General features: G+C 39.7%; 1 protein-coding gene and 1 non-coding gene across 16 annotated transcripts in view; one reads left to right on the plus strand and one right to left on the minus strand.

Moving 5' to 3' along the window:
- Nucleotides 1-26,136, minus strand: part of ZMYM4 (zinc finger MYM-type containing 4) — a 184,213-nt gene that overhangs the window by 17,008 nt on the left and 141,069 nt on the right. For all 15 annotated transcript variants that reach the window (XR_011390787.1, XR_011390786.1, XM_051832150.2 and 12 more), the window contains 8 exons: nt 24,913-25,031; nt 23,749-23,920; nt 20,203-20,256; nt 19,296-19,475; nt 18,401-18,495; nt 6,093-6,264; nt 5,818-5,913; nt 2,047-2,198 (listed from right to left, as the gene is read on the minus strand). Coding sequence is in view for 13 of the 15 variants with exons in the window: in XM_051832150.2 (XP_051688110.2) it covers nt 2,047-2,198; nt 5,818-5,913; nt 6,093-6,264; nt 18,401-18,495; nt 19,296-19,475; nt 20,203-20,256; nt 23,749-23,920; nt 24,913-25,031 (1,040 nt within the window). In the remaining 2 variants the exon portion in view is untranslated. The remainder of the gene's footprint in view (nt 1-2,046; nt 2,199-5,817; nt 5,914-6,092; nt 6,265-18,400; nt 18,496-19,295; nt 19,476-20,202; nt 20,257-23,748; nt 23,921-24,912; nt 25,032-26,136) is intronic.
- LOC138850762 (small nucleolar RNA SNORA2/SNORA34 family) lies at nt 11,344-11,475 on the plus strand. Its single transcript, XR_011390942.1, has one exon. It is a non-coding gene; the product is annotated as a small nucleolar RNA SNORA2/SNORA34 family (small nucleolar RNA).

Below are 26,136 nucleotides of genomic sequence, written 5' to 3' on the forward strand. Positions count from 1 at the left end.
AAAAAACTGGTAAGTATTTGAGGTAATGGACATGTTGATTGGTTTGATTTAATTATTCCAGCTTGTATTCATGACTCATAACATCATTTTGTACTTTATATAGTTTGTCAACTGACCACTTTTAGAAAAAAGAAATATATAGTGTGTAGATTCTAAAATATGTGTTACATTTAAATATAAAATTTGCAACTACATTTTTAATTATCAAGAATACAAGTATGGGTATAGTGAATCACAATGTGTTATTCACAAAAAGAATGAATAAATGAGGCCTGCCTAGTGAATTAAATCTTGATTTAATTGAATCCCACTTTTATTTAATTAAACATACTATCTTAGGGCAGGTTAAATGTACTCTTACAGAGGGCAAGAGGTATAGTAAAAAAAGAAACTATCTGACTTCCATCAAAAAGTTCATGGAAAACAGAATTAAAAGATAAGTTAACTTTGGGGGCCGGTGTTGTGGTGTAGCAGGTAAAGCCGCTGCCTACAGGTTCGAGTCCTGGCTGCTCCACTTCTGACCCAGCTCTCTGCTATGGCCTGGAAAAGCGGTACAAGATGGCCCCTGGTCTCCCATGCAGGTGCAGGGGCCCAAGCACTTGGGCCATCCTCCACTGCCTTCCCTGGCCACAGCAGAGAGCTGGACTGGAAGAGGAGCAACCGGGATGAGAACCCGGTGCCCATATGGGATGCTTGCGCTGCAGGCGGAGGATTAACCAAGTGAGCCACGGCACCGGCCCTGCTTTTACTTTTCTTACAAATACACTGAGAACATACTACTTTTGTAATTAAAACACAAAACTTTAAGAACAAATGCATGTCCAAAATACAGTACTATTCCCATACAGAAAATCAGCAACATTCAGATTTCTTCCTTCCTTCCTTCCTTTCTTTCTTTTTTTTTTTTTTTTTTTTTACAGGCAGAGTGGACAGTGAGAGAGAGAGACAGAGAGAAAGGTCTTCCTTTTGCTGTTGGTTCACCCTCCAATGGCTGCTGCGGCTGGCGCGCTGAGGCCAGCGCACCACACTGATCCGAAGCCAGGAGCCAGGTGCTTCTCCTGGTCTCCCGTGTGGGTGCAGGGCCCAAGCCATCCTCCACTGCACTCCCGGGCCATAGCAGAGAGCTGGCCTGGAAGAGGGGCAACCGGGACAGAATCCGGTGCCCTGACCGGGACTAGAACCCGGTGTGCCGGCACTGCTAGGTGGAGGATTAGCCTATTGAGGCGCGGCACCAACCCATTCAGATTTCTACCACCCAAAGATTATAAGCATTGTATACATTTTGAATTTATTTCATTTTATTATGTTTATATCACTATGTTAACATATAGTAATAAACGTATAATTCATACTTTTATTCTGTCCATTTAAGGCTTCAACAGTAGTTTTATAAGTAAAAGCCACTCATGTAAACCATTTTTATTGGATATATAATATACAACTTTATAAATATAATTTACTTAACCATCACACTTTGGTGGGCATGGAAGTTATAAACAATTTTGTGGAATGATGTCTACAGTTCAGAGTATTATGTTTGAACAGACTTGTAAAAGCCTAACTACTGGTAAAAAATAGTCCTGAAATATATGCTCACACTGCTTTCCAGAAATTATATACTAATTACTACCAGATACGTACCAGAACCCTCAATTCATAGTACTTTAACAAGCAGTGCCATAATCTGATGATTCCAGCTAATGGGACAAACAATGGTATATCCAGTATTTTAATATGCATTTAAAAACTTAAACTGGAATTACAGATTTTCACATAAACACAGTCATCTATGTTGCTCCCTCTGCCCATTTTTTCCTCCTATCTATAAAATACACTGTCCCCATTTTCTGTTATTCTATTATCAGTCTCAATTTAGCTTACAAATATTATCAAGACTTTAAATCAGAGTTAGTGGTTTATTAAAAAGAAGCTATAGGAGCAACACCAAACAACCTTTACATATTTTAATCTTGTATCTTAATTTATGAGTTCTCTCAGAATGATTAAAATTGCAACCAAATTTTTAACAATTATTTAATTTGGTACCTGCTGAATTCCAAGGCACAAGTATAAGATACTGTCTGGATCATATTTTTCACCATTTGGTCTCCGCACCTCTTGGATAAACTGGCATAAGCCCAAACTCAACTCAGCAAAAGTGCAGGACAGAATATCTTCCTTCAGCTTGACAGAGCGGACTGTGGAAAGACAGAAAACACTTGGAATCTTAACTTACAACAAACACAGTAACATGACTCTAGTCCCTGAAGAAACACTGAATAGTGCTATGTTCCAGGCAATGTGAATTCATGGATTAAAGGCAGATCCTAATCCCAAGGATTTTAGTTACAGAAACAGAAGAGGTCCTCAAAAATTTCTATAAAATGTAATTATGAACATGCATCTAAATTATCTTTAAATTCCATTTTCTATGAACTTATTGACACCCTCTCAATAAAGACTATGGTACAATAGGTGTAGGAAGTTTTGATTAAATAGGATTCAGGGAAAACAAAATAAGGGACATCTAACAAGGAAGAGTTGTAGCAGATTCTGAATGGACATGATACTGGTGCTAGACATTACAAAGGGAAAAAGAGTTAAGACATATGGACAGGCAAAGAATTCCGATATGAGAATACAAAAAGATTACCCAAAGCACAAAACACAAAACAGTAGTCTCATATGGCAGCTGAGGAAAACAGATTTCTAACATCTGATAAATGTTGAAAATGCAAAATACTCTGAAGTATGCATAGTGCCTACTGGCATTAAGGGCTCTAAGAATATCTACACCAAAGAATGCTATTTGCTATGGTTTGAACAGGATTTGGCTCCTCAAGTCAGGTAGATGTTTACATACCAACATCCTAAATTAATAGTATCAGGAGGGTGGGATCTCAATCCAACAATGATGGTAACCAGTGGGCTCTAGTTGGAGGCTCTTAGGTCACTGGGGGTGTATCTGTCTTCTGCAGGTAATACTTTCAAGAGGGTTAGTTTTAAAAGCTGACTTGGAAGGGCCAGCGCTGTGGTGTAGTGGGCCAAGCCTCTGTCTGTGGCACTGGTATCCCATATGGGCACCAGTTCTAGTCCTGGATGCTCCTCTTCCAAATCCAGCTCTGTTATGGCCTGGGAAAGCAGCAGAAGATGGCCCAAGTACTTAGGCTCCTGCACAAGCGTGGGAGACCTAGAGGAAGCTCCTGTTTCCTGGTTTTGGATGAGCCCAGCTCTGGCTATTGTGGCCATTTGGGGAGTGAACCAATGGATGGAAGACTTTTCTCTATCTTCCCCTCTGTTTGTAACTCTACCTCTCAAATAAATAAATAAAATCTTAAAAAAAAAAAAAAAAAAAAAAAAAAAAAAAGCTGAGTTAGGCCCAGCTTTTCTCTTGCCACTTCCTGGCTTGCCCTGTGATTTTTCTACCACACATGCTCTGTCATCTGTTGTGGAACCTTCCCCAAACCCTGTTTTGTGTTTTGGAACTTATAAACCTTCAAAACTGTGAGCTAACTGTGACCCTCTATAAAGTTAGCTTCAATCTGGTACTCTATTATAGTAACAAAAAGCTGACTGATATACAGGTTTAACTTCAACTCAGATTTATTTGACTGTACAGCCTTTCAAATAATACAACATCCTCATGCCCTGAGAAATAGTATTCCAATTTCTACAACACAATGGTGAAAGGTTTATGAGGCATGGGTGAACAGAAGACAAGAAGGACAGGAGAAGATAGGTCATGATGAGCCTTAGATATCATAGTAATATTTAAGAAGACAAAGAACTTAATTAACTTTGAGAAGGAGAGTTATCCAATTTGATTTGTCGAGTCACACTGGAATAGGTTGATCTACAACAAGAGGGTAGAAATAAAATACCTTTCCTAGTGACTGCACTTCGTATTTAGATATGTTTTCAAAGATAAACCTAGGCTCCCCTGTGCTGTTCACAGATGGTGGCTCATGAAGGTAAGGACCATATTTGACCATCTTACCCTAGGACCTAGCACCATTCTTGCTACATAATAGATACTCAGTTAAACATTTTCTGGATGAACAAGTAGTAGAAATCCCCTTCAGCTGTTGCATTTAGACATAGTAGTCTAAAATGATATTATCTTCTCACTGTCACTGTTGCCCTTCCTTTTTTAAAGTGAAGAATGTGATTTAAAGTAGACAGTAAGAGACAAAAAAAATCCCCATAACAAGAATTTATTTACATAATCGTAGTGGCGAAAGATTATACTTGATCTACAGGAACTCAATGAGTCAGACACAGCCCAGAGTAGCAACTAATTGATCCAATAAGGAAGGTTGTATGTACCCCCAAACCATGAGGACATACTGAGGTGAAGATCAGAGTACATACAATCAGCAGGTATGGGAGAAGAGGGTATGGCTGAAAAATGGCTAAAAAACAAAACAAGGCCAGCGCCACGGCTCACTAGGCTAATCTAGGCTAATCCTCCGCCTGTGGTGCCGGCACCCCGGGTTCTAGTCCCAGGGGTGCCAGATTCTGTTCCGGTTGCTCCTCTTCCAGTCCAGCTCTCTGCTTTGGTCCAGGAGTGCAGTGGAGGATGGCCCAGGTCCTTGGGCCCTGCACCCACATGGGAGACCAGGAGGAAGCACCTGGCTCCTGGCTTCGGATTGGCCGTAGCGGCCACTTGTGGGGTGAACCAACGGAAAAAGGAAGACCTTTCTCTCTGTCTCTCTCTCACTGTCTAACTGCCTGTCAAAAAATAAAAAAATTAAAAACAAAACAAAACAAAAAATCTGGTGACGTGGACATACTCATCCACTCCTGCCCCATCTCATTCCATACACATTACATGTACAGTCTTTATAAAATTCATGGAAAATGCATATTCTGAAAAAAACCTATGCATGGACTTTAAAACTTCAAGTAATTCATCTTTTAAAATACGTATTTATTTGGAAGTGAAAGACAGGGAGACAGCTACAGACAAAAGAGATGTCCCAGTCACTGGTTTACTCCCCAAATGCTTACAACAGTGGGCCACTATAGCCAGAAGCCAGGAACTCAATATGGGTCTCTCACATTAGTGACAGGCACCCAACTACTTGAATATCACCTGCTGCATCCTGGGGTGTACATTAGCAGGAAGCTTGAACGGAGAGTGGATCCAGAACTCGAACCCAGAGCCTAGGTATGGGATGTAGATGTTCCTAACAGTGTCTTAACTGCTATACCAAACACCTGCCCCCAAAATAAACTTATCTTTTAATTCCATGTTCCCATGAACTTCTTAAAGTACTGTGACATAAATACCGTACATAAAACACAGATAATAAAAAGCAAAATATAAATCAGAAACAAAAATTTAGAGTAAGACATAAAAATAAGTAGAAGATGAAAACTCATGTAGTGTTCAAATTATATACACGGTTACTTTATTTGAACCCAGATTTCAGCTGAAGTGAAACCACAATATCAGTTATACAGAACTCATTATTAGAAACATTCTTATATAAAAAAGAAACGCATTTCAAGGTATTTTTCTCAAAAAAAAAAAAAAAACAAACACTGTGTTCCATGGGTTACTATAAAGACACAGCCCTTAAGAAGACATATTTTGAACCACCTTCACTGCTAGAAAGTGAAGAAAATGAAATAAAATGCCTTATATTTCCATAATGAACTTAACACTCAGAAGATATAACATCATAAATAGCCTCTTTAAAACTCAGGGTAAGATATACTTAAGATTTTAAATAATTTAAAACATTCAATTTAGAAATTTAATTCAATAATATCATAAATACTTCATACCAAATGAAGAGAAACATGTTTTACCTCTGCAGCCTGGCTCAGAGGATTCTTGAGAGAGTATCTGGTCTTGAGCATTTCCTAAAGGGTCAGAACATGGGCTAGATGAAGCATGTTCAACTCCTGATGAGGACAGAAAAATAATTGACAATTAAAAATAACAACGGGAAAATTACATAAAGCCAAAAAAGTTTTATGTTTTTTTTTTTAACTAGATTTTATCTCTATTGAGTAGATTTTTGACCTACTTATTAGTATTTCACCCACCTAAATCAAGACACAAACTCATGCTGTGTATTTACCTCCACATTTTAGATCCCCCTGTTCTTCCTTGGCATTTTTCCACTGAACCCAATTCTTCCAGGCATTTACCCCATACATGTATTTCAGTGTCATCCCAGACACTGAACACCCTTGAAAGGCTCCTTGAATAAGACTCCTGGGCTCCACAGCCACTATAGACTTCTTCCGTCCCTGAAAGAATTCCAAAAATTTACAGGATATAAAATTTTAGTTTTGGGTCTTTAAGAATCAGGGTTCTCAAAGCTGAAAAGGGCCTTCATTAACTGAATATGGAATTTATTTTTATATCTCAAAGGCTGAGTATTAGAGAAGGAAAGGACTTTAGAGATTATGGAATCCAATCCAAATGAGAAAGAGAAATACATTAAATATTTAGAAGATCACAGTGTAATAATCGCTACCATTTGAGTATTCCCCATGATGATGAGACTGGAATTTCCCAGTGAGGTATCAACTATTCCTACCATTCAGGTCTATTTCATGGAATACACGAAAATTTTGCATTCTGGGCTATAAAAAAAGTCTCAGTAAATTTTCCAATGACAAGAAAACTAAACATGCCAAGTAAATTCTACAAAATTGTAAATTAAATAATATGACTATTCCATGTGTCAACAAAAACACAACACAAAAGTATTTAGAAGCAAATCTGAATTTAAATAAAAATGAAAACATGAAAATTTCTGTGATGAAGCTAAATCAGCAGAGGAAATTCATAATATTAAAATGCTTATATTATTTTCACTTTACATGCAACATTCCAGGTTCCAGCAGCCTTGACCTTTCAGATGCAATACAGTTGCCTGAGTAGCCAGGTTGGGGTTGCAGGTGGGGGTAGGAGGAGCGTCTATGAGAAATAGGAGGAAAAAAAGTCTAAAATCCATAACCTCAATTTCTACCTCATGAAACCAGAAAAAGGCCAGATTAAAACCCAAACTGAAGTTAAAGAAATAAATAATAAAAACAAATGAAAAGCTGGCCTTTTCTTTAAAAAAAAAAAAAGATTTTTATTTATTTATTTGACAGGTAAGAGTTACAGATAGTAATAGGGAGAGACAGAGAGAAAGGTCTTCCATCCTCTGGTTCACTCCCCAAATGACTGCAAAACCAGGAGCCGGGTCTCCCATGTGGGTGCAGGAGCCCCAGCACTTGGACCATCTTCTACTGCTTTCCCATGCCATAACAGAGAGCTGGATAGGAAGAAGAGCAGCCAGGACTAGAACCAGCGTCCAAATGGGATGCTGGTATCACAGCCAGAGGATTAACCCACTGTGCTACAGTTCCAGCCCACAAAAGTTGGACTTTTAAAAAGAGAAAAAATCATGGGGCCAGAATTGTGGCACAGCAGGTTAAGCCACCATCTCTGACGCCAGCATCCCGTATAGGTACCAGTTTGAGTCCCAGCTACTCTCACTCCCAATCTAGCTTACTGCTGATGTGCCTTGGAAGGCAGCGAAGATGGCCCAAGTCCTTGGGCCTCTGCACCCACATGGGAGACCTTGACGGAGTTCCAGGCTCCTGGTTTCGGCCTGGCCCAGCCCCAGCTGTTGTGGCCATTTGGGACATTTGGGGAGTGAACCAGACGATGGAAGATTCATTCTCTCTTTCTTTCTCTCTCTCTCCCCCTCCCTCCCTCTCGCCCTCTTTTTCTATAGTTCTGCTTTTCAAATAAATAAATAAATAAATCTTTTTAAAAAATAAGTAAAACAAAATCAGAGTTTATGAGGAATGCAAGGTTCACTATTTGAAAAATCAATATATGTCCCCATTTTAACAGATTTAAGAAATGAAAAGCAGGTAATATTTCCACAGATCCAAGAAATCCACCTGACAAACTTCAACAGCCAATCATGATTAAAGGAAAAAAAAAAACTTTTATCAAATTAGAGGGGAATTTCTTCTACCTGATATGGGCCATCTGTGAGAAACCTATAGTAAATCTGTCTTTCTTCACAGATAATTATTATCTAGGTTGAAAATCCCAAGAGCCTTATTAAGTAAAGTTTTAGGACATAAAGCAAATACCAAAAAATCATTTGTATTTCCATATACTGATAAGAAACACTAAAAAACAAAAATTTAAAATAATACAATTTAAACAGAATTTTAAAATTAAATAGAATACAAGGATACTTATAAAATGAATAGTACAAAATACTGTTGCAAGAAATTAAAGATCACCTAAATAAATGGGGAAGATATCATGCTCATGGATTAGACGATTCAAACTTACTAAAATGGCAGTTCTCTGGTGCATAGACTCGGGACCTACTCCCACCAAATCCCAGCTGTCCTTTTCATACAAAACTGACAAGTTCACTCTAATTCTAGCTCTTGATCTCAAGGCTCAGCATAAAGTTAAACCAGTCAAGACAATAAAAATAGGCATGTACAACAATGGACTAGAATGCAGTTTGAAAAAACAGATTCACACATGAAGTCAGTTGATGTTAAACAAAGGTGCAAAAGTAATGCAATGGAGAAAGGTTTGACTTTTCTAAGAATTGTGCTACAGGCCGGTGCCGTGGCTCAATAGGCTAATCCTCCACCTGCAGTGCTGGCACATTGGGTTCTAGTCCCGGTCGGGGCGCCGGATTCTGTCCCGGTTGCCCCTCTTCCAGGCCAGCTCTCTGCTGTGGCCCGGGAGTGCAGTGGAGGATGGCCCAAGTACTTGGGCCCTGCATCTGCATGGGAGACCAGGACGAAGCACCTGGCTCCTGGCTTCAGATCAGCGTGATGTGCTGGTCGTGGCGGCCACTGGAGGGTGAACCAATGGCAAAAGGAATACCTTTCTCTCTCTCTCTCTCTCTCTCTCTGTCCACTCTGCCTGTCAAAAAAAAAAAAAAAAAAAAAAAAAAAAAGAATTGTGCTAAAACAGATATCCATCTGCCAAAAAGTGAACCCTGACTATTGCCTCAATTCAAACAAAAATTACCTAAAAATATAACAAAGGCAAAGCAGTGCTTCTGCACTGATTTACACACAGGACTAATGGTTGTCAGCAACTGGAGAGGCTGACTGCACAAGGTCATGAGGGAACTTTACGGTATAAAAGAATTATTCACAATCATGCAGAAATTACATACCATATACATTTATCAAAGCCCATCAAACTGTACATTTAGAGTTTCCAAAGCTTTTAATACAATTATAACTCAATAGCGCTAATTAAAAAATAAGGCTATTATTAACTTTGGGATGAGAAAAGTCTTTTCAACACTCAAAACTTTACTATTGTATCAATGAAGCCAATGTGAACTTCACAATTATCATAGTGAACTTCAGTATTATAACATGTGAAAAAAGCTGAACATTAACTTTAAAAAATAAAAAGTATAAAAGGATTTAAAAAAGACATTTAAAGCAAAAGCTGGGGAAAAAAGTCTCAATTATAGAAACAAAAGAAAAAGTCCCATTGAAATAAATGTAAAAATGGAGATCAAGACAGCTGAACAGGGGCTGGTCTGTGGCTCAGTAGGCTAAGCCTCTGCTTGTGGTGCCAGCATCCCATATGGGTGCCGGTTCGTGCCCAGCTGTTCCTCTTCTGACCCAGCTCTCTACTATGGCCTGGGGAAAGCAGTGGAAGATGGCTCAAGCCTGGCTCCTGGCTTTGGGATCTGCCCAGTTCCAGCTGTTACAGCCATAACGTAGTCAACCAGAAGATGGAAGACTTCTCTCTCTAACTCTACTAATTCTACGTTTTGAATAAATAAATTTTAAAAATCTTAAAACAAACAAAAAGGCTGAACACAGGACCTATACTCACCTCAGCTGGGGGGATGACATCTTGCTCAGTCAGCAAAAGCTCCGTGATTCCCCTCTCCCCCTCCATTGCTGCAGACCTATAGCTCTAACCATGGGAGAATTCCATAGTCCTCACTGACTTTACATCACTTTAGAAAGCTGACTGGGGTCCAAGTGACTACTTGGCTCCAAAACATGCACCTACATTGCCTGCCCTGCCCCTAAACCGCCAGACCTGAGCTGCTGCCATACAGCTGCTAAATGCCATCTGCCTTAGGGGACAGCGAGCAGCCTCATAGCTCCCTGTAAGTTTCAAAGCCAGAGCAAGGACACTTTCCAGGGCAGACAGCAGGTGACCTTGAATCTCGCCGCTGTGGCAGTTCTGCGCACCAGCCCTGGGAGCTATGCTTGCTAACTCTGTATGATCTAGGCAACTCCCCTCAGCCTCATGGGTCTTGATGCCAGCAGCAGCCCACACATAATTCCAAAGGACCAGATCTGCGGAAGTCCCCTCTGCAGCTCTTAGAACAGAGCGCTGGGTGGCTCTGTGAGAACTGGCGGGTAGGCCCCTATATGCCTTGAAGCTCTGGGACTACTGCTGTTGCTGCTACAAAACCTGGAGTAATTCATGCTACACAAAGGGATCTAAAAGGCTCCATGCATTCCTCTGCTTCAGGCTAGTGACTGTCAGTACACAAACCTCAGCCTAATTGGCACTCGCTCTGCGAGACCCAGCTAAGGACCCCACTGTACCCTGCAAATTCAGGTCTGTGACTATTTGTAATATTTTCTTCAAACTCACTAGAACCTAACCCTGTGGGATCTAGGGAACAACCTACTTGAATTCTACTGCTCCACTCCCACACCTGCTGGTGCAGAACGATAAACATTACCTGTATTCACCCCCACAGGAGTAAGACAAGGTCCCCTGTAGTGGGACTAGAACTCTCTAGCTGCTAAATGCCCCAACATCAGTCTCGCTTGCTCATCAGGACCTGGAAGCTCCCATCTGTATTACACGACCCCGCAACAACAGCTATTGCTGCCACAAGCCTTACCATCTCTCAGCGTGCCTGGAGGGACAGGGAACAGCCTCTCTCCATCCCACAACACCAGTAACCTTACTGTGATTGACACACACCTTTGGAAACTCATGTCCACTTCAAATCCACATGACTCCACAATTGCTTGGACTATACAACTGTGGCACTCATAGATACTGTTGACAATGATTGCTACTTTAGAAAGCACTCAGAGGTTATACTTCTGGGCTCACCTAGAACCAGAGCCAAAGCAACAACCCAAGTGACACCTTGCATTCCATCTAAATAAAAATGTTTTTTCCAATGACCCCATAAAGAAAGAACTATTAACAGACTTAAACATAGTGAAACAAAGAAGCAAGGAAGCATGACACCTAAAATACAACAATAATTCTCCAAAAGCAGATCCCAAGTAAAATGAAATCTATGCAATGCCTGAAAAAGAAATGAAAATAATGATCCAATGGCCCTGACTGAAGACCAGCAGTCATACTATAGCTGCTGGTTTCGAGCGCAGGTCCAACTGTCTTTCTGTGGTCTACTGGCTGTTCTGGAACCTCAGCAGACATGGCTATTTGACCTGAAAGAAACCCATTTTCAAACAAGTATCTCTGTTCAACTCCCACTAAACACGACTAACCCAGACTACCTTGTTTTCCTTCTGGATTACTGAATCCTACAGTAAAACATAAAACCAAAGTTTGAGAGAAGAGATAATATTGTTCCAGAGTTGTAGGATTCCTCCCACTCTGAGCAAGAGAGAGAGAGAGAGATCTTTGTCAAAGCTTCCGGGACTAAATGACAGTTTGGGGCTATGTCTAACAAGGAACAGACTTCTTTGTAATGGGATTTCCCAGGTTACAGACAGGAATCCACATGGATACTTAAGGAACTATTTGTATGAATGGTGGGTTATCTGAACCTCTTTCTCAGTGTACTCTACTTTCATCCTCTGAGAAAATAGTCCATAGTCTGCACTCTCCTTAATTATTCATTCTTGTTTCTAACCTATGTAAATTCCTGTGTTGGCTATCTTATACAAGACACATTAAAAATTTATTTATATAGTTTTTACTCAAGGTTATAAAAATGTAAAACATTCACCCAAACTGAATGCATGCTTTGTTTATAATCTAGAATATCTGATATTCTTGATATTAAGGAACTGCCGCTGATAGGAAATGGAAAATTACACAGATTATAATTCTATAATTTTCAGTAGTTATTAAAAAAAAAAAAAAAAAAGAAACCACCACAGGGGCCAGTGCTGTGACACAGCAGGTTAAGCCTCTGCCTGTGGGGCTAGCATCCCATATAGGCACTAGTTCAATCAAGTGCTAGCTGCTCTACTTCCAATTCAGCTCCCTGCTAATGGCCTGGGAAAGAGGTGGAAGATGGCCCAAGTGCTTGGGTCTCTGCTTGCACACGGGAGACCCAGAGGAGACTCCTGGCTTCAAATTGGCCCAGCTCCAGCCATTGCAGCCATTTGGGGAGTGAACCAGTGGATGGAAGACCTCTCTCTCTGAGTCTCCCTCTCTGTCTGTAACTTTGTCTCTCAAATAAATAAATAAATGTTTAAAAAACCCACAAAAACAACAGAATAATCCCAAGGATACCTAATGAGATGCAAGAGAATACAGTCGGACAATTTAAGGAAATGAAGAAACAATACAAGATATAAATGAGGAATTCAGTAAAGAGACAGAAATTGCTGGGGGAAAAAAAAAAAAAAAACAAATAGAAACCCTGGAGCCAAGAGCTTCAATCAATGAAATAAAAAATATAACTGAGAGCTTCAACAATCTAATAGACTAAACAGAAGAAATAATTTCTGATCTTGAGGACAAGTCTTTTGAAATAACTCATTCAGACAGAAACAAAGAGAAAAGAATGGAACACAATGAAAAACATGGAATACAATTAAGTGAACAAATATTTGTAGTATATGAATACCTGAAGAAGAGAAGGAGAAAGGCACTGAAGCTACTGAATGAAATCATGGTTGAAAACATCCCAAGTCTTGAAAGATATATGGATATCCAGATACAGGAAGCTCAAAGCAGACTCCACCAAAAAATACTTTCTCCAAAGCTTATAATAATCAAATTGTCAAAAGTTAAAGGAGAGGAGAGAATTTTAAAGACAGTGACAGAAAACCATCAAGTTACATATAGACTAACAGCAGACTTCTCAGCAGAAACCCTACAAACCAGAAGAGAATGGGGCGATATATTTAAAGATCTTAAAAGAAAAAAACTTCCAGCCAAGAATATATTTTATCCAGTGAAGCTATTTTTTAGAAGTGAAGAGAAATAAACTTTTTTCCAGACAAGCAATAAATAAGAACATTCACCACTACCAGATCAGTCATACAAGAAATCCTTAAGGGAATTTCTACATTAGAAGTAAACATCATGAAAACACATAAATATCAGTGCAAAATCAATTAACAGAATATATAATATCAGCAATCAATCAACAAAACGATATTAATATTAACCTTGAATGTAAACGCATTAAATTCCTAAGTCAAATGATACCAGTTGGCTGAATGGATTAAACGAAGACCTAACTATATACTGACTATAAGAAATTCACTTCATAAGTAAAGATACACATAGACTAAAAGTAAAAGTTTGGAAAAAGACTTATCAAGCATATGGAAACCAAAATGTGCTGGAGTAGCTATACTCATATCAGATAAAAGAGACTTTAAATCAAACACTGTAAAAAGAGATAAACAGGGTCAGTGCTGTGGCACAGTGGGTTAAAGGCCTGGCCTGCAGCACCAGCATCCCACATGGACGTCAGTTCGCGTCCTGGCTGCTCCACTTCCAATCTACCTCCCTGGTAATGTGCCTGGGAAAGCAGTGGAAGATGGCTCAATTGCTTGGGCCCCTGCACACATGCAGATGCAGAAGACCTGGATGAAATTTCTGACCCTTGGCTTTGGATCAATTTAACTCCAGCTGCTGCAGCCATTTGGTAGGGGAATGAACCAGTGGATGGAAAACTTCTCCCTCTGTCTCTTCCTCTCTCTGTAACTCTGTCTTTTAAAATAAATAAAATGAATCATTATGAAAAAAAGAGATAAACAATGACATAAAATATTGGTAAGAGAACTGATTTATCAGGATGTTACAATCATAAATACATATGAACCCAACATGAGATTACCCAGATATGGTTCTAAAGGAAGAGGAAAGCACCAATAAAATAATAGTGGGGGATTTTAACACTCCACTGTTAAATTCAAATAGAAATTCAGGAAAGATACATCAGAATTGAAGCATACTACAGAGCAAATAGACCTGAACAGTTATTTACAGAACATTTTAACCAACAGAATACACATTCTTCCCATCAGCACATGAAATTTTCTGAGACAGATCATGAATTAGGCAACAAATCAAGTCTAAGTGAATTTTTAAAAACTGAAATCACACCATGTTATCTTCTCAGAATACAAATGAAATCAAAAAAGAAAAAAAAAGACTTATAAATATATGGAAACAGTGTATCAGAAGACATTACAACAAATACCACAGAAATACAAAAGATCATAAGAAAATATTTTTTTATTTTTTTGACAGGCAGAGTGAACAGTGAGAGAGAGAGAGACACAGAGAAAGGTCTTCCTTTTGCCATTGGTTCACCCTCCAATGGCCACCGCGGCCGGCGTGCTGCAGCCAACGCACCGCACTGATCCGAAGCCAGGTGCTTTTCCTGGTCACCCATGCGGGTGCAGGGCCCAAGGACTTGGGCCATCCTCCACTGTACTCCCAGGCCATAGCAGAGAGCTGGCCTGGAAGAGGTGCAACCGGGACAGAATCTGATGCCCCAACTGGGACTAGAACCCGGTGTGCCGGCGCTGCAAGGCGGAGGATTAGCCTATTGAGCCACGGCGCCGGCCTAATCATAAGAAAATATTATGAACAACTATATGCTAACAAACTGGAAAATCTCAAAGAAATAGATACCTAGGTACATAATATACCAAAATGAAATCAAGAAGATAGAAAAGAGTGAAGCAGATCCATCACAAGTTATGAGACTAAAGCAGTAATTAAGTCTCCCAATCAAGCAAAAGTTCAGATCAGAACCTGATGGCTTTACAACTCAATTCTATAAACCATTTATAGAGGAACTAGCTTGAATACTTTTCAGACTATTCCAAAATCATGAAAAGGATGGAACTCTGTCAAACTTTCTATGCAATAAGCATTAATCTGATACCAAAACCAAACAAAGACACAACACACTAACATTTTTTTTCAACACAGATGCAAAAAAATACTCAACAAAATATCAGCAAACCAAATGCAATACTACATCAGAAAGATCATACACTGTAATGAAGTGGGATTTATCCCAGAGATGCAAGGGTGATTTCAACATCTGCAAATCAACAAACATCATAAATTACATTAACAGAATCAAGAATAATAACTATGATCATCTCAACAGATGCAGAGGAAGCATCTGTTCATGGTCTACAGATTAGAAGGAACACACCTGAAAATGACAAACCAATAGCCAGTATTACACTGAATGAGAAACAGATGAAAGCATTTCCCCACAGATCTTAAACAAGACGAGGATGTCCACTTTGAACACTCATATTCAATATATTACTGGAAGTATTAGCAAGAGCAATCAGGGAATAAAAAGACATAAAAGGCATCAATATCAATATTAGAAAGGAAGAAATCAACATATCCATGTTTATAGGTGACATGATTTTGTACATGGAAAAACCTAAAAGTTGTCCCAAAAAATTGTTAGAACTGATAAGTCCATTCCGTAAAGTCATAGGATACAAATCAGCACACAAAAACTGCAGCTTTTTTATACATTAATGATGAACTTGTCAAAGGAGAAATCCCATTCACAATGCCCACACCAAACAAAAATTTTTTAGGAATAAATGTAACCAAAGTGAAAATTTCTACAATGAAAATTATATAAATTATATAACACTGATAAAAGAAATCAAGAACACCAAAAACTGGAGAAATACACCTTGATCATGGATTACAAGAATATTATTAAAATGTCCATGCTACCTAAAGCAATCCACTGATTCAATGCAGTCCATAACAAAATACCAAGGAAATTCCTTACAGAATTAGAAAAAGCATCTTAGAATTTAAGAATTCCTGGGGCCGTTTCTGTGGCTCAGTGGGTTAACTCCCTGGCCAGAAGCGCCGGCATCCCACATGGGCACCAGTTCAAGACCCGGCTGCACTACTTATGATCCAGCTCTCTGCTACAGCCTGGGAAAGCAGTAGAAGATGGCCCAAGTCCTTGGGCCTCTGTACCCACCTGGGAGACCTGGAAGAAGCTCCAGGCTCCTGGCTTCAGATCGGCACAGCTTCTGCCGTCGCGGCCAACTGAGGAGTGAACCATCGGATGGAAGACCTCTCTGTTTCTTTCCACCTCTCCCTCTCTCTCTCTGTAACTCTGACTTTCAAATAAATAAATAAATTTTTAAAAAAATTTAAGAATTCATATAGAACCACAAAAGATGCAAAATAGGCAAAGTAATTCTGACCAAAAAAAAAAACAAAAAAAAACTCACAATACCTACTTTCAAAGAATATTACGAATAGTAAGGAAAACAGCATGATACTGGAACAAAAATTGGCATAAAGACCTACAGAACAGAATAGAGAACCCAGAAATTAACTTATATAGATTTAGCCAACTGATTTTTGAGAAAGGTGCCAAGAACATGCATTAGAGAAAGGATAGTCCTTTTAACAAATGATATTGTCAAAACTGGACACACCATGCGTAGAAAATAAATTTAAATCTCTACCTCCTACCACATACAAAAATCAACTCAAGATGATCAAAGATCCTAAATGTAAGAACTGAAACTATTAAACTGCTAGAAGAAAACATAGAGGGAAACAAGTACAGATACTGGAGTAGGCAATAATTTCTTGGGTAAGACTGTAAAAGTGCAAGCAACGGAAGCAAAACTACTCAAAGGAGACTGTATCAAATTCAAACTTCTACAAAACAAAGGGAATGATAAAAAATGAAGAAACATCTGACAGAATGGGAGAAAATGTTTGCAAGCTACTTACCTGATAAATGATTAGTATTCAGAAGGTATCAGGAACTCAAAAAACTCAACAACGATAAAACAAACAACCCGATGGGGTCAGTACTGTAGTGCAGTGGGTAAAAGCCCCGACCTGCAGCGCTGGCATCCCATATGGGCACCAGTTTGAATCCCAGCTGTTCCACTTCCAATCCAGCTCTCTGCTATGGCCAGGGAAAGCAGTGGAAAATGGCCCAAGTCCTTAGGTCCCCACACCCATATGGTAGACCCAGAAGAAGCTCCTAGCTCCTGACTTCGGATCAGCTCAGCTCTGGCCATTGTGGTCATTTGGGAAGTTAACCAGCAGATGGAAGACCTCTCTCTTCTCTCTCTCTCTTTCTCTCTCTCTCTGGCTCTGGCTCTACCTCTCTGTGTAACTGTCTTTCAAATAAATAAAATAAATCTTAAAAAAAGAAAGAAAGAGGCAACAAGCCTGAATAGACAGTTCTCAAAATGGTTAAGAAATATATATGATAAAATGCTCAATATCACTAGCCATTAGGGTAATGCAAAACAAAGTCACAGTGAGGTATCACCTCACCACTGTCAGATGGTTATTATCAAAAAGTCAGAAAATAACAGATGCTAATAACAGAAACTCTACTCTGTTCGTGAGAATGTAAGTAAGTGAAACTACTATGAAAAATAGTATGGAGATTTATTTAAAAACTAAAACTGCCAATGATTCAGCAATCTTATTATTAATATATAAACAAAAAGACATGAAATCACTGTATCACAGAGATACCTGCTCTAACATGTTTATCATAGTCCATAATAGTCAAGATACACAATCAACTAAGATGTCCACCACTGGGTGAATGATGGTATGTATGTACAACAGAACACTATTCAGCCTTAAAAAGAAAGAAATCTTGTCATTTGCAAGAAAATGGATAGGACATCACGTTAAGTAAGCCAAACACAGAAAGATAAATACCGTATGTGGGAGTTAAAAACAAAACAAAACAGAAGGCATGAATACAGAATGTTAATCACTAGAGGCTCTGGGGTGGTGAGGAGTGGGGGGTAATAAAAGGAGTTTTGACAATAAAAGTAGGAGAAGCTGAATATGGTTCACAACTGTGACAACCATAGCATGCTGTAGTATATGAGATGTTAATGACAGGGGAAGATAGGTGTGAGGTATATGGGAACTTTCTATACTATCTCACAATTTTTGTTTTATAAACTTAAAACTGCTATGAAATTAAAAGTAAAAAAGAGGGATAAGTATAAAATAAAAGACATGATTCTTGACAAGAAAAAAAACACAAAAATACGAGGTTACAAAATAATGTATGGAACCACTAACTCTGGCTAGTACAGAGTTGTGCAAACAGGAGAATCTAATTAACACTGGTAGAATAAAGGAAGAACACTCCAGAAAAATTAAGCTGCTGCTTACTCTTCGTCTGGGCTGGGGGAAGCCATCTCTGTGTCGTCGTCTTGTTCGGGATCGTGCCTGGATTCCCTGTCCTTTGTTAAGTGGGTCAAAGGACTCTATAACAACCAGCAGAAAGCACAATGTGAGGTAAACAACTCACAGACTTAAATAAAGACTTAGACTGATGGAAGAAGTTATCAGGTAGTCATCACAATATTCAGTTACTTTGTTTGCAAAAAAACTTCATTTACATATACCTAGGAGCAAGGATATACCAAATGAAAACTTCATGAATAATCAAGAAAATCTGTTAAATGGTTGCTGTGGGAAAGGTTTCTTTAAAAAAATTCAAAAACCAAACTAGTCACTTAGAAGAACAGCATGGGGCCGGCACCCCTGCTCACTAGGCTAATCTTTGGCCTGTGGCGCTGGCACACCGGGTTCTAGTCCCGGTCGGGGCGCCGGATTCTGTCCCTGTTGCCCCTCTTCCAGGCCAGCTCTCTGCTGTGGCCAGGGAGTGCAGTGGAGGATGGCCCAAGTGCTTGGGCCCTGCACCCCATGGGAGACCAGGATAAGTACCTGGCTCCTGCCATCGGATCTGTGCGGTGTGCTGGCCGCAGCGCACCAGCCACGGCGGCCATTGGAGGGTGAACCAACGGCAAAGGAAGACCTTTCTCTCTCTCTCTCTCTCTCTCACTGTCCACTCTGCCTGTCAAAAAATAAAATTAAAAAAAAAAAAAAAAAAGAAGAAGAAGAAGAAGAACAGCATGGGTACAAGCTGAAACCCATAAAGGCAGGTACTGTTTGTACCCTACATTATCTCTAACACATCATGACTGCTTTAACAATGTCAATTCAGAGTATACCAACCTTCCAAAATAAATGACTTTCAGAGGACAAGTTATGTTGTACAAACCTGATGGAAAATCTGCTTCCAGATCCTGTTCAGTTTCCCCTTTTGAGAACTGTTTCAGCTCTGAATCTGCTTCTTGCACAGCATTTGACTTTAAGGCATAATGATTCAATTCTTCTTCCCAGCTATGTGGCGTAGATACTGCCTCTGACTCAAGATCACCACTGTATGTACTTCCTTGGTCTGAAATTTAGAGAAAACAAATAAGCTATCAAGATGGTCTCTTGACATCCTTCCTGAACCCCTCAATACCAAAAACTGAGATTTTGGATGATGAACAACCACCCAAGTACAGTCACGAATGAAGTAACTTGTTTCCCAGCCTCACATAAATGGATTCATACTATTGGTAGGCACTTTAAAATATTACCTTAGTTAACACTTAAAAATTTAAATTTTTTTTTTTTTTTTTTTTTTTGACAGGCAGAGTGGAGAGTGAGAGAGAGACAGAGAGAAAGGTCTTCCTTTTGCCGTTGGTTCACCCTCCAATGGCTGCTGCGGCTGGCGCGCTGCGGCCGGCGCACCACGCTGATCCGATGGCAAGAGCCAGGTACTTATATCCTGGTTTCCCATGGGGTGCAGGGCCCAAGTACTTGGGCCATCCTCCACTGCACTCCCTGGCCACAGCAGAGAGCTGGCCTGGAAGAGGGGCAACCGAGACAGAATCCCGCGCCCCGACCGGGACTAGAACCCGGTGTGCCGACGCCGCAAGGCGGAGGATTAGCCTAGTGAGCTGCGGAGCTGGCTAAAATTTTTTTTTGAGGTAGCTATTTACTATTCTCATTATAAATCAGCACTCATCGTAGACATTTGGCAAAATTGCAAACAGCAAATACAAGAGGACTAATACTTTATTGGTTTCTATTAGGATAGTATTTCCAATAACTAAAATATATTTACAAATACAAACCTTTTTCAAATATCTTGGTGTCTAAAAAAAGTTCCTGTTCAGAAGTTTGAGAATCTAAAGAAAAAGAAAAGCATATAATAAAGCAGTTAAAATGTATGCACAAAACAAATTGTTTCTCAAATGAAATGACAGCTTTTTACAGATGATTCATAACATACTGTTCTAAGTAAGACTTCATATGCATAAACAATGACTCATTAATAAAATCAGACATTTGTGCTAAACTGGCTAAACAAACTGCCCCTGTTAATAGTGGCTACAAACCTCAGTGGCAGGACTAGCAGCCATGGAGAGAGAGATCTTTACTTTTGACTCAACATTCCTGCACTATTTGAAATTCTCTGTTACCATCACGTGGAAGCAAATACACACATCTATTTAAAGATTCAAAAATATGCTTTAAACTCCTTTTCCCCAAAACATATAATAGAGTTTACTACTGCACTGAAAGGTCAGCAGACTTAGAAAGTAAATAAAAGTTAATGAGCAATCAGCACATGGAAGTAAACAGACCACGGGTCAATTACAAAATACTTTCTTTTTAAACATTTTTTAAAAATTTATTTAATTATTAATTTGAAAGAGTTACAGAGAGGCAGAGACGGGGGGGGGGGGGTCTTACACCCACTGGTTCATTCCCAGATGGCCAAATAACCACAGCTGCACAGAGCCAAAGCCAGGAGCCAGGAGCTTCTTCCACGTCTCCCGTGCAGGTGCAGAGGCCCAAGCACTTGGGCCATCTTCTACTGCTTTCCCAGGCCATAGCAGAGAGCTGGATTAAAAGTGGAGCAGACTCATGACAAGAGCCTTGGGTGGGCTGGCGCCACGGCTCAATAGGCTAATCCTCTGCCTGCTGCACTGGGACCCCGGGTTCTTTTTTTTTTTTTTTTTTTTTGACAGAAAGAGTGGAAGAGTGGACAGTGAGAGAGAGAGAGAGAGGTCTTCCTTTTACCATTGGTTCACCCTCTAATGGCCGCCACGGCCAGCACACCGCACTGATCCGAAGTCAGGAACCAGGTGCTTCATCCTGGTCTCCCATGTCGGTGCAGGGCCCAAGGACTTGGGCCATCCTCCACTGCACCCCTGGGCCACAGCAGAGAGCTGGCCTGGAAGAGGGGCAACTGGGACTAGAACCCGGTGTGCCAGAGCTGCAGGCGGAGGATTAGCCTATTGAGCCGAGGTGCCAGCCACCGGAGGTTCTAGTCCTGGTCGAGGTGCCAGATTCTGTCCTGGTTGCCCCTCTTCCAGGCCAGCTTTCTGCTGTGGCCCAGGAGTGCAGTGGAGGATGGCCCAAGTCCTTGGGCCCTGCATCTGCATGGGAGACCAGGAGAATCACCTGGCTCCTGCCATCGGATCAGCATGATGCGCCGGCCGCGGCAGCCATTGGAGGGTGAACCAACGGCAAAAGGAAAATCTTTCTCTCTCTCTCTCACTGTCCACTCTGCTTCTCAAAATAAATAAATAAATAAATAAATAAATAAATAAATAAATAAGAAAGAGCCTTGGGTGATTACTGATGTCATAAATAAGAGTGTCAATTGTTAAATCAGTAACAGGATCACTGTGCACTTACTCCCCATGTAGGATCTCTGTCCTTAATGCCTTAATGTGTTGTACTATGTGAATTAACGGTAAAAGTAGTATTCAAACAGTAGTTTATACTTTGTGTGTCTGTGTCAGTGTAATCTGTAGAAATCTTTACTTAGTATATACTAAGTTGATCTTCTGTATATAAAGATAATTAAAAGTGAATCTTAATGAAGAATGGGATGGGAGAGGGAGTAGGAGATGAGATGGTTTGCGGGTGGGAGAATGGTTATGGGGGGAACTGCTATAATCCAAAAGTCACAATTTTGAACTTTATATTTAAAGAAAGAAAGACAGAAAGACAGAAAGACAGAAAGAAAGAAAGAAAGGGGAGCAGCTGGGACTAAACCGGTGTGCATATGGGATGCCAGCATTGCAGGTGGCAGCTTTACCTGCTGTGCCACAGCGCTGGCCCACAAAATACTTTCTTAAGCTCAAAGATAGAAGTATGTTTTAAAACTTAAGGGGCTGGCGCTGTGGTGCAGAGGGTTAAAGCCCCAGCCTGAAGTGCCAGAATCCCATGTGGGCGCCAGTTTGATTCCCAGCTTCTCCTCCTTCTGATCCAGCTCTCTGCTATGGCCTGGGAAAACAGTAGAAGATGGCCTAGCTCCTTGGGCCCCTGTACCCGTGAGGGAGACCCAGAAGAAGCTCCTGGCTCCTGGCTTCAGATCAGCTCAGCTCTGGCCATTATGGTCATTTGGAGAGTGAACCACTGGAATGGAAGACCTTTCACTCTCTGGCTCTACCTCTCTCTGTAACTCTGTTTTGCAACTAAATAAAATAAATCTTTCAAAAAAGTAAAAAACAAAATAAAACTTTTTTTTATTTACTCAGGAAAACTGCCTTTTCCACCGAATATTAAAGAGAAATTAGCCAAATCCCTTCAGCTAAAAATAATTTCTCCTTACTGTATTGAGAAACCATTTGATTTTACCTATATACTACATGATTATCACTACATGTCTTGAAGCTCAGTTGTTTTCTTTTTAAATTTTTAAAAGTTTTTTAAAATTAATTGAAAGAGAGAGAAAGAGAAAATGAACTATCTACTGTTTCACTCCCCAAATGATGGGGGCTGGGCTGAGGTTGGGGCCAGTATCAAAGCAGGGAATTGAGAACCCAATTACTTTTGCTATCACTACTGTGACACAGGGTTTGCATTTATAAGAAGGTGGAGTCAGAAGGCGGAGCCAGAATCAGGAACAGAACTGCAAAGTTCTAAAAAATTTTTTGCACTAGAGTAACTTTATTTTTTAATTTAATTTCCTATGACCTTACTGAAATTTTCTTATATTGATAAGTTCTGGTTAATATTTACTTTGGAATCAGACAGACTTGGATTCAAGTTTTGGTTCAATTACGTCTTCCCTACATAACCAAGGCCAGTCTAATATTTAATTTCCAGATGAAATATATGAAGTAAACAGTACTTTTCACATAGAGTTGTTCTGAAGATTAAATGAAGCAATCTGCAAAATGTACTTAGGACAATCCCTCAGGGATGATATGCACAAACAAATGTTAACTGTTGATGTAAGTATTCCACACTAACAGAATGAGATTCATCTATTGTTTATTTTGAGCCAAATGGTTCTCTGGCCCAAAGTTCTATTTACCCACTACCAGCATGCTGGTTATTATACAACAGGAACTCTTATGCGGGGATCATAACTTTGAAAAAAAGGATAAAAACAGAAAATGATCATGAAATTTCAATTTATAGATTATTTCCTCATTAACAACTAAAAACTACACTAAGCACCAATGTTTAGCTTTCATTTATAAAAAGGCTAAGAACTTTCAGAAGCAACAAGTTTAATAAACCCATAAGGTGTCACATGTTTACACAGAACGAAACTTTCAGAAACACCCTGATTGTGCAATTCTTAAAATTACTTAAGTTACCTAAAAATGTGCAGATGTGTTTTTTCTTTCTTTACTTTTAAAGATTATACCAACCTCCCTGGGATAGAGTCTTCTCCTTCTCTTCATCTTCTGCAATCATTTCTGCCATCTCAAGGAGATCAGCTTCAAATGGATGAGTGGGAAGTTTTTCCTTAATGTCTTCAATACTCTCAGTGGCTTTGTCTTCATTATCCATTGAGGATGGAATGAGCATGGGAACAGGCATCTGAAAAACCAACACCAAACTCAAAACTTCCTGAGGCAATAGGCTTGTCATCAAAACTATTATTTGTAAGATAAGATGTACATATTAAAACATTAAACAAATTCAAGATATTTTCATTGCCTATGATTAAATAGTCTTGCTAGTTTGTTTTTAGAAAGACTAGAACCACTGAAATAAAATCCATTAATTATATATCCTGGATACTCAACAAAGCATGTCTCTGAATCCTCTAAAAGAATAATTCTATGGACCAGCATTGTGGCATTGTGGCATAGTGGGTAAAGGTACCACCTATGACTCTGGCCTTCCACATGGGTGTCAGTTCCAGGCCCAGCTGCTCCACTTCCAATTCACTTCCCTGCTAATGTGCCTGGGAAAGCAGCAGAAGATGGCCCAAGTGCTTGGATCCCTATACCCATATGGAAGACCTGGAAGAAGCTCCAGCTGTTATGGCTATTTGGGAAGTCAATCAGTGGATGGAAGATTTCTCTTTCTGTCTCCTCCTACCTTCCTACTGCCCTGCCAACTCTTTCAAATAAATAAATAAATGTAAAAAAAATATAATTCTATGGCATATACTTTTAGTTTGTTTTTGCTTATATTTCTTGCTTAGCATTTTTACACAACTGTTTCTCTTAAGAATTCAGTACGAGGAAAATATATTTCCAAAACAAAAGAATACATTTTGCTTTAATAACAAGTGAGAAATGTTAATCTCAGTAATTTTTTCACCCATGCCAGAATCTAGTATTCTTCCAAAACAGTTTCAGATCTTTATCCATGTAAGTGGTTACACTGTATAAGCCCTTCATACAGTTACACCTTAACCTTATCTAAAAAATTAGGGTACAAAAGCAATCAATTATATACTCCATATTAAATAATAGCAACATGATAACAGATCAGAAATAGGTATATTTTAAAGAAGTGAACAGTGTTTTCACAGAGGAAATGCATGCTAAATTAGTCTTAATCGTAAAATTATTACTCACTGGAACTGGAATTCCAAATGGGACTGGAGCATACTGAGTATAAAGATGAAGGGGTATAGGTACAAACACTGGTACTGGAACTGGCACCACAATAATTTGGGGCTGACTTGGAGTGTCTTCTAATGAAGAAACAAACAAAACAAATAGAAAAGTTTTAATACAATTTCAACAACTTAAAAAAGCTTATGGAGAGGCTGGTTCCGTGGCTCACTTGGTTAATCCTCTGCCAGGGGCCGGGTTCTAGTCCCGGCTGCTCCTCTTCCAGTCCAGCTCTCTGCTGTCTCCCGGGAGTGCAGTGGAGGATGGCCCAAGTCCTTGGGCCCTGCACCCGCATGGAGACCAGGAGGAAGCAACTGGTTCCTGGCTTCGGATCAGTGTAGCTCCGGCCGTAGCAGCCATTTGGGGGGTGAACCAACGGAAGGAAGCCCTTTCTCTCTGTCTGTCTCTCACTCACTGTCTAACTCTGTCAAATAAATAAAAATAAAAATAATAATAAAATAAAATAAAGCTTATTGAGATTCATGGTTCAACCAAGTATAAACTCCAGGAACACACACTGAAGAAAGGAAAGCCTCCTTAATAAATGACATATGATGCAGAGAAAATTAGGTGTCACTATACAGAAGAATGAAATTTATCCCTCTCACTATGTAAAAACAGTGAACTCAAAATGGACCAATGGGTTAAATATAAGACTAATGACTAGAAGAAAAGAGGAAGCAAAAACTTTAAGATGTTAATCTAGCCAAAGTTTTGGGCTTTTTTTAATAGGACCTTGAAAGCAAAAGTAGCAAAAGCAAAAACTGACAAATGGGATTATCAAATTAACAAATTTCTACATAGGAAAGGAGACAATCTACAGAATAACTAAAAATATTTGCAAACTATCTGATAATGGATTAATACCCAGAATATATAATGAATTCAAACAACTCAACAGCAAAAACACAAATAATCAATTAACAAATGAGCAAACAGGAGCTGGCACTATGGCGTAGTGAATAAAGCTGTCACCTATAGTGCTGGCATCCCATATGGGAGCCAGTTCAAGTCTGGGCTGCTCCACTTCCGATCCAGCTCTCTGAAATGGCCTGGGAAAGCAGTAGAAGATGGCCCAGGTCCTTGGGCCCCTCACCCATGTGGGAGACCAGGAAGAAGCTCCTGGTTTCAGATCTGCTCAGCTCTGGCTGTTGCAGCCATTTGGGGAGTGAACCAGCAGATGGA

The sequence above is a fragment of the Oryctolagus cuniculus genome, chromosome 7 (genome assembly GCF_964237555.1).
Source record: "Oryctolagus cuniculus chromosome 7, mOryCun1.1, whole genome shotgun sequence".
Taxonomy (NCBI): Eukaryota; Metazoa; Chordata; class Mammalia; order Lagomorpha; family Leporidae; genus Oryctolagus; species Oryctolagus cuniculus.